Source organism: Magnolia sinica, chromosome 9, assembly GCF_029962835.1.
Source record: "Magnolia sinica isolate HGM2019 chromosome 9, MsV1, whole genome shotgun sequence".
NCBI classification, from domain to species: Eukaryota; Viridiplantae; Streptophyta; class Magnoliopsida; order Magnoliales; family Magnoliaceae; genus Magnolia; species Magnolia sinica.
The window spans coordinates 58853940-58870341 of NC_080581.1; the positions used below are offsets into that span (position 1 = coordinate 58853940).

The 16402-nt window shown below is 39.8% G+C and overlaps 2 protein-coding genes across 2 annotated transcripts; both read left to right on the forward strand.

Moving 5' to 3' along the window:
• Nucleotides 1-9917: 9917 nt before the first annotated feature.
• LOC131255008 (receptor-like protein 7) lies at nucleotides 9918-11950 on the forward strand. The gene is made up of 4 exons (XM_058255707.1): nucleotides 9918-9998; nucleotides 10109-10289; nucleotides 10602-10727; nucleotides 10815-11950. The coding sequence occupies exons 1-4, from the start codon at nucleotides 9918-9920 to the stop codon at nucleotides 11948-11950; spliced, it is 1524 nt and encodes a 507-aa protein (XP_058111690.1).
• A 196-nt stretch (nucleotides 11951-12146) lies between these two features.
• Nucleotides 12147-13067, forward strand: LOC131255009 (receptor-like protein 18). Its single transcript, XM_058255708.1, has one exon. The coding sequence runs from the start codon at nucleotides 12147-12149 to the stop codon at nucleotides 13065-13067; it is 921 nt and encodes a 306-aa protein (XP_058111691.1).
• Nucleotides 13068-16402: the final 3335 nt, after the last annotated feature.

A 16402-nucleotide genomic window follows, 5' to 3' on the forward strand; every position in this document is an offset into this window, starting at 1 on the left:
AGGGGGAAAAAGATACAGTAGTGACTCCCTGATGAGTGGCTGTCATCTTTGTTAGACTGATCAAAGCCAATTACTAGACAGTCATGATAGTGTAGATGCCTTGCCTAAAAGGATCAGGTCCATCTGAATTAATATCATCTCGATATATGGGGCTTAGAAACAGAAGACCTCCATCCAAGGTCTTCTGTTTCTAGATAGAGTGGCAACTTGCGTGTCGCCTGACCCATGCTTTACAGCCTACGTAGTCATATGATAGGGGCCCACTATTTTTTTTGCTGTTGGCCCTCCCCGAATATAGTCCTGTAAAGCCTTTGGGCTCCGTTTCTTTCTTTGAATATATATCCTTCAGTTTTTTTTTTTTCCAAAAAATCATCTGGATCAACTGCCCACCCATCTTATAATCCGTTGCCACATGAGATAAGGTAATCCTGACACTTGGTCATCCTATATTATAGCTGGTAGTGTTTGCTTAGTATAATTTATGAACTCAGTAAGAAACCGAGAAATGAAGGCAGTCAATTGTTAAAAAAGAAAAAATAAATAAAAGTGCACGGACTCTTTTGTATAAATAAATGGTGCCATGTGCTTGACCTGCTTATGGTCATGGCTTGCTTAACCCGGTGAGATTGTTTTGTTAGGAATTCCAAGAGCAGTTGGAAATTAAATCATATTGGCCCCACATCTAATGGCCATTGTCAAAGTCATACATGTATATTTGCCGTGTGGAAGTGTTCCATTTTAAGAAAAATGGACAGATGATGCCTATGAGATAGAGATGGGAAGTGGGGCACTTGATGCCACCTCCCTTAAATGATCACAGTCATGATACTCATTCAATATTTGAAAATAGGGGGAAGTTCATCTCATCCATCTAAAAGGCTTAAGCCAAACTTCCACATTACACCACGGATACAAGGTGAAGTGGGCCCCTCTCTGTTGTGCATGGTACATCCCATCCATCTAAAAGGCCTAAGCCACTCACTAGGTAATCCTCATGGTGAGGATGCCTTGACTCAGAGCTGGGCCCACATATATGTATACAGAAAGTGGGTGACTATAATTCACTTTATCAATCATTCACATCTTGATACATGTCTGGCCCTGATTTGTGAGAATGGGGCAAAGATAAAAGTGGTGACCACCTGATGAGTGGCTTTCATCTTTGTTAGGCTGATCAAAGCCAATTACCAGACAATCATCATAGCGCAGATGCCTTGCCTAAAAGGATCTGATCCATCCAATTAAATATCAGAATGTGGGATGCGGATTGCTTGTCACAGAAGTTCCTGCGTTCAGAAGCTGGGTGCGTGGGGCCAATGTGATATTTGTGAGGAATCCACCTTATTTATCTATTTTAAATATCTAAATCCAGTACGTGGATGGATCGCTTGGACAACCGGTAGCTGGAAGTTCCTGTACTCAGAAGCTAAGTGGGGCCAAATTGTGATGTTTGTGAGAAATCACCCCGTCTATCCATTTTTCCAGACTTTGTTAGGGCATGAGCCCAAGGCAGATCGAAAACTTTATTGGCAGTACAACAGGACAAAGCGGGCTGGAAGTTCCCATACTCAGAAGCTAGGTGGGGCCGGCTGTGATGTTTGTGAGAAATCCACCCTGTCCATCCATTTTTGGAGACTGTTATAACATGAGCAAAAAAATGAAATAGATATTCCAAAACTCAAGTGGGCCACACATAATAAAAAGTGGGTATGAAATTGTCTACCATTGAAACCACCCTACTTTGATGTAGAGCGGGTCACGGACAGTTTCATGGCCAAGATAGATCAGAAAAGGCCCAGTTGACGACAGAAGTGATCCGGACTGTCAGACCTTAGATCGGGTGTATCTCGCAATCCAGAATGAATTATTCGACGTACCTATATGATTTTGGGGGAGGAGGAGCTACTTTAGCCACCCAACCCCGTTATGCCGGGTTGCACATGCCGAATTTGCGAAATACCGCTAGATCGATGGTCGAATTCCCATTTTATTTTCATTTTTACTATTTATAGTAAGTTTTAGTTTCAATATAACTCTTCATCCGTTGGCCTTTAGGAGTTGCGCTAGAAACAAAAAGTGCTTAAAATAATTAGGAGAACATTGTGGTTCGGCCAAATAAGATACTTACTATTTTTGACAGAAAACCTTGCGCAATAGTAGTCATCATGACCATCTATAAATAGTAAGTTGTGAATTTTAGGAGTTTTAGTTGTAGTTTGATTCTCCAATTTTGTCCATTGCTTAGTATCCCTATTTAAAGGGTTGTGAACTCGTTTATTAGAATTTATCAATCAATTTTGTATTTTATAGAATTTATTTTATATTTTCTTGTTATTTTCTTCTTGGATTCAAGAAGTCTCTGTGAGGATTTTAGAGAAGTTCCGTGGATTCGGAATAGTTATCCCTTTGAGAAAGACGGTGCTTGACCTCACGTCCTTCCCTACGTCAGTTTGGTATTAGAGTGAGGCTTTTTATCGGATCAATTGCTTCTAACGACGGGTTCGGCAACAATCCCGTGGACGGTGATCCATGGGACCATCTTTTAACAGCTTTTGAAAGCAGTACAATGAGAGAATCGACAAGCCATGCAAGTTTCCCATAGGAAAAATCAGTATTTTACTCATAAATGAATCGGTGAAAACCTAATCCATCTAGAAACAACCTAGTCCAAAACCCGGGCACAATACATGGTTTGAACCCAAGAAGTTTTCCATCCAGATTTGTAGTGCTGTGAAGTCCAAGCAAGAGAAAATCGGTCGAGCAGAAAGATAGGGAGGGTTGAGAGAAGAGGAACGGTTGCAAGAATGATTTGGAAGACCCACGTGGCAATGTTGTGGCTGCCATAACTGTTGAATGGAAGAGGAGAAACATCTTATTTTTGGGTTAATAATATAAAATAATATGAGAAAATTGATGGACGGCGTGGATAAAATCCAAACGTAATGGTGGCCCCTCAACAACTGCTTGGAGCTTTTGCCAGTCCCAAGATCGGAATAGCGAGGGTAGTACTTAATCTGCCCCCAAAATTATAACATCCACTCCTGTCCACTGTGTTATATCTTGGATTTGGGTCCCAGGGACAAAAAACTAACCAAATCTACAATTCAAAGTGGGTCACATCACAGGAAACAAATGGGGATGAGATGCAAACCATTGGTTTGTTTGTAGGAACACTATGATGTGTATCTTTCAAAGCTGTTAGTTAATTGTAAATCATCTGGATCAATTGCCAACCCCATCTTATAATCCATTGCCACACGAGATCAGGTAACCGTGACACTTTGTCATCCTATTTTGTAGCTCCTACTTTTTGTTAACTATAATTTATAAACTTAGTAAGAAACGGAGAAATGAGGGCAGTCAATGGTTAAAATAAAAAATAAAAATAAGTGCACTGACTCTTTCACATAAATAAATGGTACTACGTGCTTGACGGGCTGGCTTGACCTGGTGAAATTGTTGTGCTAGGAATTCCAATCGAAATTAAAGCATGTTAGGACCTACATCTAATGGCCACTATCAAAGTCATACATGTATATGTGGAGTGTTGAGTGCGGAAGTGTTCCATTTGAAGAAAAATGAACTGATGGCATTTATAAGATAGAGATGGGAAATGGGACACTTGATGCCACCTTCCTCGAATGATCACGGCCAATGATACCTGTTCATGCAGTCAATTGATTATCAGTGTTTAGAAATAGAGCAAACTTAATCCCATCCATCTAAATGGCATAAGCCCAACCTCCACATTACATCATGGATACAAGGTGAAGTGGGCCCCACTCTGTGGTGCACCGTACATGCCTCCACATTATCAAAATGTGGAATTTATGAACTGTAGATCGATGTGCCTCACTGCATAGATGCTTTGGCTGGATTTAAATTATTAAAAAAAAAAAAACAAAGAAGATGGAACAGTCAACTTATCAGGTGGGACACGGTGCATGAATCAAATGTACGACATAAGATCATCTTTGTGGTTGCATGCATGCATGTATTTGTTCAGCTGTGCACTTTCTTTCGGCATTCAATACACGCACAGAAAAAGTTACACGTGTGAGATTGGAGCCACTCACTATGCAATCCTCATGCTGAAGATGCCTTGACTCAAATAGCCGGGCCCACATATGTAAATAGAATGTGGTGACTATAATTCACATTATCAATCATTTACATCTTGATACACGTCTGGCCTTATTTGTGAGACTGGGGCAAAAATAAAGTGGTGACCACCAGATGAGTGGCTCTCAACTTTGTTAGGCTGATCAAAGCCATTTACCAGACAGTCATGATCTTGTATATGCCTTGCCTAAAAGGATCTGGTCCATCTGAATATCAGAATGTGGGATGCGGATTGCCAAGGACAACTTGTCACAGGAAGTTCCTGTGCTAAGAAGCTGAGTGGGGCCTATGTATATTTGTGAGAAATCTACCTTACCCATCTATTTTGCCTAAAAGGATCAGAACCGTCTGAATATCTGAATCCAGTACGTCGATTGCTTGGACAACCTGTGGCTGGAAGTTCCTGTATCAGAAGCTAAGTGGGGCCAAACTGTGATGTTTGTGAGAAATTCACTCCGTCCATCCATTTTTCTATACTTTATTAGGGCATCAGCCAAAAAATGAGGCAGATCCAAAACTTTAAGTGGCAGCACAACAGGAAAAAGTGGGCTGGAAGTTTCCGTGCTCAGAAGCTAGGTGGGGCCGGCTGTGATGTTGGTGAGAAATTCACCGTCCATCCAATTTTTCAGACTCTCCTGTGACACGAGCCAGAAAAATAAAGTAGATCCAAAACTCAAGTGGGCCATACAACAGGAAAAAGTAGGTCGAAAATGGCTACCGTTGAAACCTTCCTAGTTTTACCGTGTTTATATGTCATCCATACGGTTCATAAAGTCACTCTTACTAGGGAAACTGGAAACGCAAAAAAGTATTAGCCTGATGTAAAACTTCTATGGTCCCCGAATGTTTCAACGGTTGATATTCAATTCTCACAGTTTCTCATGCAGCCCATTTAAATTCTATCAAAAGGAATTTTACAAAATAATAGCTCATTAACATGACATTTACATCCTGATACCTTTATAAATTAAATTTTTGTTAAGGTGCTTTATTACTTTCCATCTGTTAGTTTTCTCCCTCTTCCCTTGTGATTTTTTCTAAAATGACTAAAATATCCACTAATTAATAAAGTTGCTTAAAAAGAATTAAATAGATATCTAAAAGTAAAACTATTAATTAATGTTTTTATAAAAGATCACAAAAAAGGTTTAAAAAATCAACCACTAAGAACTTTTTATGGGCTACAAAAGTTTTTGATCAAGCTGATATTTATTTTTTCTTTTATCCAGGTGTTTGTGTCCTTATCAACAGATTTGATGGAAAATAAACTTATGGTGGGTATTACAGTGGGCCCTAGGAAATTTTTAATGATGGGAATTCAATCATCACTGTGGTTCACTTGAGATTTGGATGTGCTTAAATTTTTTGTGTTCATGGCCTAAAAGGAGTGTAAATATGGATGGACAGCCTGGATATACAATACATGTATCAATGTGGCCCCACAGTCAGGACCACACCGCGTTGGCTGAGATTGGGGCGCACCTAATCCGAAAATGTTTTAACCGGCCTGAAAAATCAGAATTTTTTAACAGCAGCAGGCCCGAAACAGTTCAAAATCCGGGCCGAGGGAGTCTCTTGACAGCCCTACCACAAAGACACCCACTGGATGCGGATTACACATGGTGCTTTATGGGCTCCACATATATTTTATCCATGCCATCCATCCATTTTTCTATATCATCTTAGGGCATGAGCCCAAGAATGAGGCAGATCCAAATCTCAAGTGAACCACACCATAAGAAACAGTAGTGTTTAAAGCTTGCCATTAAAAACTTCTTAGGTCCTACCAAAGTTTTGGATGAAGGGGTTATATTTGTGTTCTCTCTTTATCCAGATTTGTGTGATCTAATCAACAAGTTGGATTGAAAACAAACATTGTAGTGGGCATTACAATGGGCCCTAGGAAGTTTTTAATGGTGGACACTCATTCACCATTGTTTGCCATGGTGTGGTCCACCTAAGTGTATAAAAAATATAGATTATTCTAGGGGCTATAGAACATCGACGATAACCAGTACCAACAATGTAATCTGCATCCAGTTGATTAATCGTTCTTTTTTTTAATGATCTTTTTTTAAAAAAAAAATAATAATAATAATAACACTTGTTGAGGCAAGAATCTGGACTGCGCACCTCTTGCGATCTCCAAGCACCTGTATGGTAAGGGAATAAAGGAGACCCTGACTAGAGCATGAAACCCTCTGATGTCAAAGTCAAGCTAAGAATATGGGTCTAGTCATATTTAAGGGTTTAGGCAAGAGATTTTGATGTAGAGCGGGTCGCGAACAGTTACATGGCCAAGATGGATCAGAAAAGGCCTGGTTGATGACAGAAGTGATCCAGACCATCGAACCTTAAACCGGGCGTATCTTGCAATCCGGAATGAGTTATCTGACGTAAAATATATGATTTTGGGGTAGAACGAGCTACTGAAGCCAACCAACCCAGCTATGCCGGGTTGTGCAGCTCGGAATTGCGAAAAACCCTGAATCGACGGTCATTTCCCTATTTTAATTTTGTTTTTATTATAAATAGTAAGTTTTAGTTTGATTATAACTCTTCATCCGTCGGGCTTTAGGAGTTGCGCCCAACGTGAAAAGAGCTTATAATTAGGAGAACAGTCTGGTGAAGCCAAATAGGACACTTACTATTTTTGGCCGAAAACCTTGCGCACTAGTAGACATTATGACCGTCTATAAATAGTAAGTTTACTATTGATAGTAAGTCGCGGATTCTAAGAGTTTGAGTTGTAGTTTGATTCTGATTTCTTTCCTATTGCTTGGTACCCCTATTTAAAGGGTTGTGAACTCGTTTTTATTCATCAATTAATCAATTTCGAATTTATTAGAATTTATTTCTATTTTCTGCTTTCTTTCCTTGTGGATTCGAGAAGTCTCTATGAGGAGTCCAGAGAAGCTCTGTGAATTCGGAGTAGTTATCCTCATCACGTTCATCCCTGCGTCAGATTCGTACATTTCACTGTATATAGGTCCTCCATTTATAGTGTTCACGGGGCAAGATTGCCCATAATCTCAGGTACGATCTCAGCCGTTAGGCGAGATGTGTGGAGTGGTGAATGTTGACAGTTACTCTAAAATCATGTGGTGTGCGGTTACATATAGGTCATGGGGACTGACAATTACAATTGAATCGCGCACAACCGAGTAGGATCGGTTGCTCAGCTGAGGGGGTGGATTGGCACAACTCTAGCTGGGATGTCATAGGTTGAGATGGTATAGATCTTTCTTTGTTGGACTGGGGATAATCCCTGAGCTGGGCCAATTCGAGCCGAACTCTATCAGTCAACCGGAGCCGATCCAAGTTGGACTGATTCGAACCAAGCCCTGAGGGGACCTAGGAGCCCTACTTTGGTCGTATGTGTCGCTGGTATTACTGACTGAAGGTCGACCTGACCTCCTCGTCAACGGAGCCACCTTGATGGGCGCGCTCGTCAGCCGAGCTGACCTTAAAAGTGGTCAGATTATATTTTTCCACAACAACACTTAATTACGCAACCTCATTAATTAGTGGATATTTTAGTTATTTTAGAAAAAATATATATACGTTATAAACAACTAATGAAAGTTATTCTTTGAGATTAACTTGATTAACGAGGTACCTTAACAAAAACTTAATTTGAAAGGTATCAGGATGTAAATAATATATTAATAAAGTATTATTTTGTAAAATTCCCTTCTATCAATTATTCACTTTCCTGTACACGGCTTATCCACGCATAAGCGGATTGACCGGGAAACGGATTGGCTACTCCCCCCCCTTGCCACTATCCCGGTGGCCAGCGGTTGGTTATCTGAGGGCCCCACCATGATGTATGTGTTTCATCCATGCTGTCTATATATTTTTCTAGATAATTTTAGAGTTTGATACAAAAAATGAGAGTCATATAATTCTCAGGTGGACCACACCATAGGAAAGAATAGTGATTGGATATCCACCGTAAAAATCCTCCAAAGGCATAATGTACTGTTTATTTGATATTCAATCTGTTGATTAGGTCATACAGACCTAGATGAAGGGAAACAAAAAACAAAAAACAATGATCAGCTCGATCCAAAACTTTTATAGAACCAAAATTTTTTTAAATGGTCGAGGTTCAATCAACACTATTTCCTGTAATGTAGTTCACTTGAGATTGAGATATATCTCATTTTTGGGCTCATACCATCAAATTATCTAGAAAATTAGATAGACTGCATGGATGAAACACACACATCATGGTGGGGCCCACATAACACCGACCACTAGCCATTGGCTAGTGGCAGGGGTGTAGCCAATCCGTTTCCGATTGACTGGTATACGACACACCACCGACTTGGTTAGTGCGGGTACGTGTCGTGCGAAGACGAGCGCTGACGCTCCTGAGCTGTATGAACAGTTGTAATGGGAACAAAGTTAATGGGCCTCATAATGATGTGTTTATTATATCTATACTGTTAATCCATTTGGAGAGATCATATCAGTGAATGAGTCGAAAAATAAATCATATACAAAGCTCAATTGGACCACACCATAAATAACAGTAGGACAATGATTCTCTCCGTTAAAACATATGTACGACCTACTACAACGTTTATTTTCCATCTAATCATCTCATAAGGTTACAAAGCCCTACATGAAGAGTAAAAACAAATATCATATTGATCCAAAAACTACTTTCCATCTAATCGCTAATAAGGTTACAAAGAACTATATGAAGAGTAAAAACAAATATCATATTGATCCAAAAACTTATGGTGTGGAACCGGTTTCAATGGTAGGTGTTCAATCCCTGTTAGTTTTTACAGTGTGGTCCACTTGATCTTTGGATTTGTCTTATTTTTTCTTTTCAAATATTACAATAAGTTTGCCAAATGGACGAACAGTTTGGATATGATTCATACATTATGATGGGACTCACACAACTTGACATCAACACACTAGCAAGGTCGGTGGTGCGTGGTGCACCGTCAAATCCGCTTCTTGCAGTTATCTCATCTGCCGGAATTGGGGAAGCGGATGGGCTACGACACTGAAAAATGCTTTGAAACCTTTTTTGGGACACATAAGTTTTAGATCAATATGAAATTTGTTTTTCCTCTTCATCTTTGTGACCTTACGACCAGATTAGATGGAAAATAAACATTACGGTGGGCCCTATGAATTTTTTAATGGTGAAAATCATTATCTCCGCTGCTATTTGTGGTGTGGTCCAAATGATTTTTGGATATGATTTATTTTTTGGATAACACTTTAAAATGATCTCTAAAATAAATAAACGGTACAGATATAATAAATACATCACTATGGGGCATGTAACTTTGATCTTCTACGAATCGTTCGTATAACTCGGAGCTCGAGAAGCGTCAGTGCTCGTCTTCGCACGACACGGACCTATAGCAGCTATATAGCTGGTGTGTGGTATACCAGCCAATCCGCTTCCCCGAATTGGAAACCGTATAATTGTGAAACCTAGTGGAAAGTTCTTCCCTCTGTGTACGTAAATACCCACAACGTTTTCTCTTCCTTTGATGGCTAATCTTATGAGCGGCTCTCGTATTTCACACGTATGAGTCTTGACAGCAGTAAAACCACTTCACTTTTTTGTCTATAAATAAAGCTCCCTTTTTCTATTCCGACAAATCCCGAACTCCCACATCCATACATTACTAACTAATGGCTCCTCGCTTTTCTTCTAAAAACCTATCATTTCTCACTCTTCTTTTTGTCTTCTCTTCTCTTTCTCACTACCCAACAATGCAACCATCACCACTTCTCTGCTTTGCTCGACTTAAAGAATGGCTTTGACTTCACTGCTTTCCCCCTCTCTACTCTCCCCTCTTGGAATTCAAACAATATCAGTTGCTGCTCTTGGGAAGGCATCACGTGCGATAGACCCACTGGTCACGTGATCAGCCTCGACATCAGTGGCCTTTGGATCAGGGGTCGGATTGATTTTGAAAGCCTCTTTCGTCTTCGGAGCCTCCAGAGGCTCAACCTCGCTTTCAATGATTTTGATGGCTCTCCAATCCCATCTGGGTTTGACCAGCTCACCAGTTTGACCCATCTCAACCTCTCTTGGTTATCCTTTTATGGCCAAATCCCACTGGAAATCTCCCGCTTGACCACTTTGGTTTCTCTCGATCTTTCTAGCAATCAATATTCGAATGGTTCATCCTAGGAATACCTGAAACTCGAAAACCCAAGCATTGGAGCACTCGTCCAAAACCTGTCCAATCTGAGTGAACTCTATCTGGACTGGGTACACATCTTACTGCAGGGCCAGACCTTAGATTTGCCACTCCCTACTCTCCGCAAGTTGAGCTTACGATTTTGTCTTCCTTCAGGTTCCATCTATTCTTCCCTTTCACACCTCCATTTCTTATCTGAACTCGACCTCAGCGGAAACAATCTCTCCTCTGCAGTGCCCAGCTTCCCAGGGAGTCTCCGCAAGTTGATCTTATATGATTGTGGTCTTTCAGGATCCATTTATTCTTCCCTTTCACAGCTCCATTTCTTATCTGAACTCGACCTCAGTCGAAACAATCTCTCCTCTGTGGTGCCCAGCTTCCCAGGGAGACTCCGCAAGTTGATCTTACAAGATTGTGGTCCTTCAGGCTCCATCTATTCTTCCCTTTCACAGCTCCATTTCTTATCTGAACTCGACCTCAGTGGAAACAATCTCTCCTCTGCAGTGCCCAATTTCATAGGGAACTTATCCTCCTTGACATCCCTGCACCTTGCAGAGTGTGGATTGCATGGAAAATTCCCCCACAGTGTTTTCCAGCTGCCAAATCTACACATCATCGACATACCATACAATCCACTTGTAGCTATCAATTTGCTGGAGTTCCCTCAAAACAATACTCTACAGCAATTGATCCTGTCAGGGGCAGGGTTTTCAGGAAAGATACCAGATTCTCTCAGTAATCTCAAATTCTTGACTCATTTAGACCTCAGCAATTGCAACTTGTCTGGATCATTACCATCCTCACTTATGAACCTTACCAAACTGCAATACTTGGATCTTTCAGACAATAGATTGAGCGGTCCAATTCCTTCTTCCTATGGAAACGAGCTTCTGAATCTCAAAGCAATCAACTTAGGGAATAATTTGCTTAATGGGACCATTCCAACATCATTGTTTTCACTCCCATCATTATATAAGCTGGACCTCACAGGTAACCAACTTAGTGGACAACTTGGTGAGATTTACAATGCCTCTTCTTCACAGCTGGTGATCCTCCATTTGGATAGCAATAAATTGCAGGGGATGATACCCAGATTTATCTTTCAACTTACCAAGCTTCATCAACTTTCTGTTTCTTCCAATAATTTCAGTGGTGTTGTGGAGCTAAGCTTATTTCAAAACCTCCAAAAACTTTCTTCTCTGGATCTTTCAGATAACAACTTGTCAGTCCAATATGGCAGTGGTAATTCCTCATTTGTTTCCATCCCTCAGTTCGAATATTTGTTGTTACGTTCTTGCAACATCAGCACATTTCCAAATTTCTTGAGAAATCAAGAGCAGTTGAAGCAATTGGACCTTTCCTACAATAAAATTAGTGGTGAAATACCCAAATGGATAGGGGAGGTTGGCAATGGGTCTTTATACTATTTAAATCTTTCTCATAATGTTCTGCAAGGAATAGAACCATCTCCCCATCTTTTGTTGCATGCCTTTAGCATTCTTGACCTTAGCTTCAACATGTTAAATGGCTCACTTCCTATCCCACAGCCCTCCATCCTTTACTTTTCAGTTTCGAACAATAACCTCAGTGGTGAAATCCCTCCATCAATTTGCAGTGCAACATACTTAAAGAGTCCTTGATTTATCTCACAATCACTTCATTGGTCGGATTCCACCATGTTTGGGTCAGATTGGTGGTAGTGTGTTGAATCTTCAAGGAAATGCTTTCAATGGCACCTTACCTCAGACATTTAAAGAGGGATGTAACATACAAACGCTTGATGTCAGCGGGAATCAATTAGAGGGCCAAGTGCCAAGGACTTTGGCTAATTGCAAAATGTTGGAGGTGTTAAACCTTGGAAACAATCAGATACATGACACCTTCCCTTTATGGTTGGGAGCTTTGTCCCAGTTGCGTGTTCTCATCTTGAGATCCAACCAATTTCATGGCCCCATTATACTTCCACAAATAAATCAAAGCTTCCCAATGTTGCAGATCATTGACCTCTCTTCTAATAGTTTCATGGGTGGTTTGCCATCAAATATGTTTGAGAATTGGAAGGCGATGATAGATGAGGACAAATCTCAATCTTTCCTTCATAGAACCCTATATGGACCAAGGGAACCTCAATACTATCAAGACACAGTGACAGTAATGATCAAAGGATTAGATAGGGAACTCACCAAGATCCTATCCATCTTCACAATAGTTGATGTCTCAAACAATTATTTTCAGGGGGATATTCCAAAATCTATAGGGATTCTCAAGTCGCTACATCTACTCAATATGTTGCACAACAGTTTCACGGGCCAAATTCCAACATCACTTGAGAATCTAGCGATGCTTGAGTCATTGGATCTCTCACAAAACAATATCTCAGGGGAGATTCCTTGGCAACTGACAAAGCTAACATTTCTCTCGGTATTGAACCTTTCACAAAACCACCTTGTGGGAAGTATACCACAAAGTAAACAGTTTTTAACATTCACAAATGAATCATTCCAAGAAAATCCAAGATTATGTAGACCTCCACTATCAAAGAAATGCAAAGATGCCGAGGGTTCACCATCGTCCGCGCAATCTGAAAGGAAATACGATTGGGAACTAATGTGGATAGGATTTGGAGTTGGATATGGAGCAGGTGTGGGGATGCTTTTCTGGACTCTAGCACTTTGGAGAAAGGGAAGGAGAGAATTTTATATATTTGTTGATGGAATGCTTGCTTTGATTTTTACTTCCATGGCGTTTTCTAAATAGCAACGGTGGTAAGAGGATTGGAGATAGGGTAAGTATGTTTGTATAGTTTGTGGCTACAAGAACAAAAGTTCTAGTTGTTTTCCCCTTTTTGTAATTTTAAGTTTTTGCTTGGTCTTTATCATATGTGCTGCAGTTGTTTGTTGCATTTGCACCTGCTTGAATGGTTGTATGGAACACTTTCAAATAAATAAAATTACATGTGGTGTGCTCCCACATTTCTGCAAAAAAGAAAAAAAAAGAAAAAAAGAATGTCTCGGCTGTCTCCTTGTTTTCAAAATTTGGCCCACCTTAGCAACGAGATAACTTAATCTATGAGCTGGATGATCTTACCAATCTAGCCTACCTAGCCAGTGGTCTTTTCATAATGGTCTAGACAAATGTGGCCCAAGCAAACGTTCAGAAGAAGAAGAGTAGTGTTTTATGTATATTTTAATATTTTGTGTTTTTTGGATCATCACACGCAAACTTCTTTCACCTTCCCACATTTATGTATGTGGAGTGTAAGAGTAATCACTTGTTACCATTTGGTGATATTTGAGTTGGACTTTTGTGATGCCAAAAAGAAGTGTGGAAATCATCATTTGCTCTCAAGGCACCATAACATGCAGTTTTCTACTTGCAAGGGGACACTTGGCTAGTCTAACCAAGCAATATGGGTTGTGCATCACGTCCATAACACATTTCTTAGGCCACCATGTAAAAATCTCACCAATAAGATGATTCATACCATCCAAACAATAACTATTTAGTGGACAGTGAACAAAATTTATGGGAAAGTGGGCCTATTCAGCAGTGAGCCATCCATCTGTTAGGCCCATCATCTATTGCTTACGGTTCTAAAGAATCAGTTTTATCAGAGAATCCTAACCATCCCATCCAAGGTTTGGCAATAAATAAATATAAAAAGAAGTCCCCCATATGGATGGATTAGATCAATATCTCAGGAGAGATTTCTTAGCAACCGACAAAGCTAACATTCATCTCAATATTGAACCTTTCACAAAATCACCCTGTGGAAACATACCACAAATTAAATAGTTTTTTACATTTACAAATAAATCATTCCAAAGAAATTCAGGATTATGTGGACCTCCACTATCGAGAATATGTGTTGCACCACCATCAGTAATACCATCCAAGCTTTGAAAATACTCAAATTCAGAGTTGGACTGAAAATTCATGTGGATAGGATTTGAAGTCAGATATGGAGTAGGAATGGGAGTTCTTTTCTGGACTCTTAACATTATAGGCAAAGGGAAGGAAAGAATACAGTAAATTTATAGATAAGATACTTTCGTTGATTTTTTTTTCCTCAGTAATATTTGCTCTAAAGTGATGACCATAAGTGGATTTAAGTTATGGTTGTTCATGGCTCCTAGCTTCTCTGAGAAATGTTTAGGTATGTATGCTGCTGGTTTGAGGTGACTGATTTTGTTTGGTTTAGCCTTGCCTTTGTTTGGATTTTTTGTTTTTGTATTTGTTTAGGATTGTAAATGGTTGTTTTCCATATCAATAAAATTACAGGTGGTGTGCTCCCACCTTTTTGTAAAGAAGAATAAACGGAAAAAGAAATGTATCCTACCTGATGCGGAGAGATAAGTTTTTTAGCTTAATTTTCATTCTGGATGCTTGTGTCCAAGTGCTTAACTCTACACACCTGTTAGCTAGCATAAGGGAAAAGGAAGTGTTGATTGATGTATCAAATATATAACCAAATCAATAGTTGTTGGTGGTTTAGATGTCATACTTTTTCTATCCCATTTACAGTCTCACATCCATCAACTTTCAAGAGCTTTGCTAAGCCCATATGCATGTGCAGCAAAGCTCATCTACATGACATAATGCCAGCATGGAACTATGAAGCCAAAATCCAATCCATCCATCAGAAAAGCATCACCATATTCATTCCCTAGCCCAAGAATCAGGTTGATCTACTTTTAAGGGGCCACATGCTTAGTGGACCAGATTTATTTTAGGAAAACATGTAAAAGGTCAGACCAACCTAATGGATGGATTGGATCTCACACATATATCCCATGTTGCAACATGTGTTGCCATACATGAGCTTATTGCACAGACACGAGGGCTTAGCAAATGAGACCATTTGCAAATCATGGGCACTTTTCAAAGGGAACGTGCAAAAATAAAAGGTGTTCATGCTTTTCTCACAGTTTGAACTCCAAATTTCACACCAACAGTGGGTTGCTCCCTTACATTTAAAATTTTATATAACTGAAGTGACAATGTCTACACCCATCCCTAGAAAGGTAGGTCCCAACCTAAAGATCATCAAGTGGGCCACGCTTATATTATTGAGTTTTTTTTTTTAATCATATATAGTTTTCTACAGTATTGTCAACCTAATGAATGGATATGCATGATTTTCATGCATGCCTTTAAGGTGGGCCTACAGCACAACTCGAACAACAGTTGAGCTCTAAGTCCACTATTTTGTGTGCCTGACATCCAGTCCCTAAATTAGGTGTGCCTGAAATTTTAGGGCATAAGACAAAAATTCATCTCCATCCACAACTGAGTTGGGCCTAAACACAAGAAATAATGCAAGAGGGGACGCCAACCATAGGTTATGTGTGTGGCCTAAATGGTGTGTATATTCTATCCAATCCGGTCATCAAATTAGTCTAATTAGGAAGAATAGATAATATTCCAAGAGTCATCCTGATCCAAAACACATGCAAACCACACATTGTTAACTTAGAAATTTTAGGCATGGTTTTACATTGTTACTAAGAGTCTAGCCTACAGGAGTTGTTTATGGGGTTGTTTGCACCAAGTGCATGTCACACAAGAAATTCGGTGGTCAAGATAGAATACAAGTGTTTTACCCCTTGCGTGTAACAGATGGAAGTCTTGTATGTTTTGGTGTGAGTGCAGGGTATATGCATTTGCCCTTGGCCGGGCTACTCATATTAATATCTTAAAATGACAAAAGCACCTCTCATCATACCTGTAAAACTAGTGGTTATACCACTAGGATTACTTGAAGAAAAAAGTTAGAACAACCCATCACTAGGCGGGACATACACATAGATTGAGTGGGACCACTGGCCATTCACTGAGTTCAATAGTAACCTACCGGACGAATGGACCATTATGGTTTTCTTCCCTAATTTTTATGATGCATCTTGCCGTTACCTTTAAATCCTTCTTTGCATTTTTTCTCTGATGTTTGAAATTGATTTTTAAATACACTACAAGAAAAATGACTTTTATCGGTGGTCAAAACCACCAGTAAAGGTAAAAAATAGCGCCGTGGAAAGCTTTATCAGTACTCAGACAAGCGCTGAAAAAAAGGTGTGCTGGCAAAGGCTTTA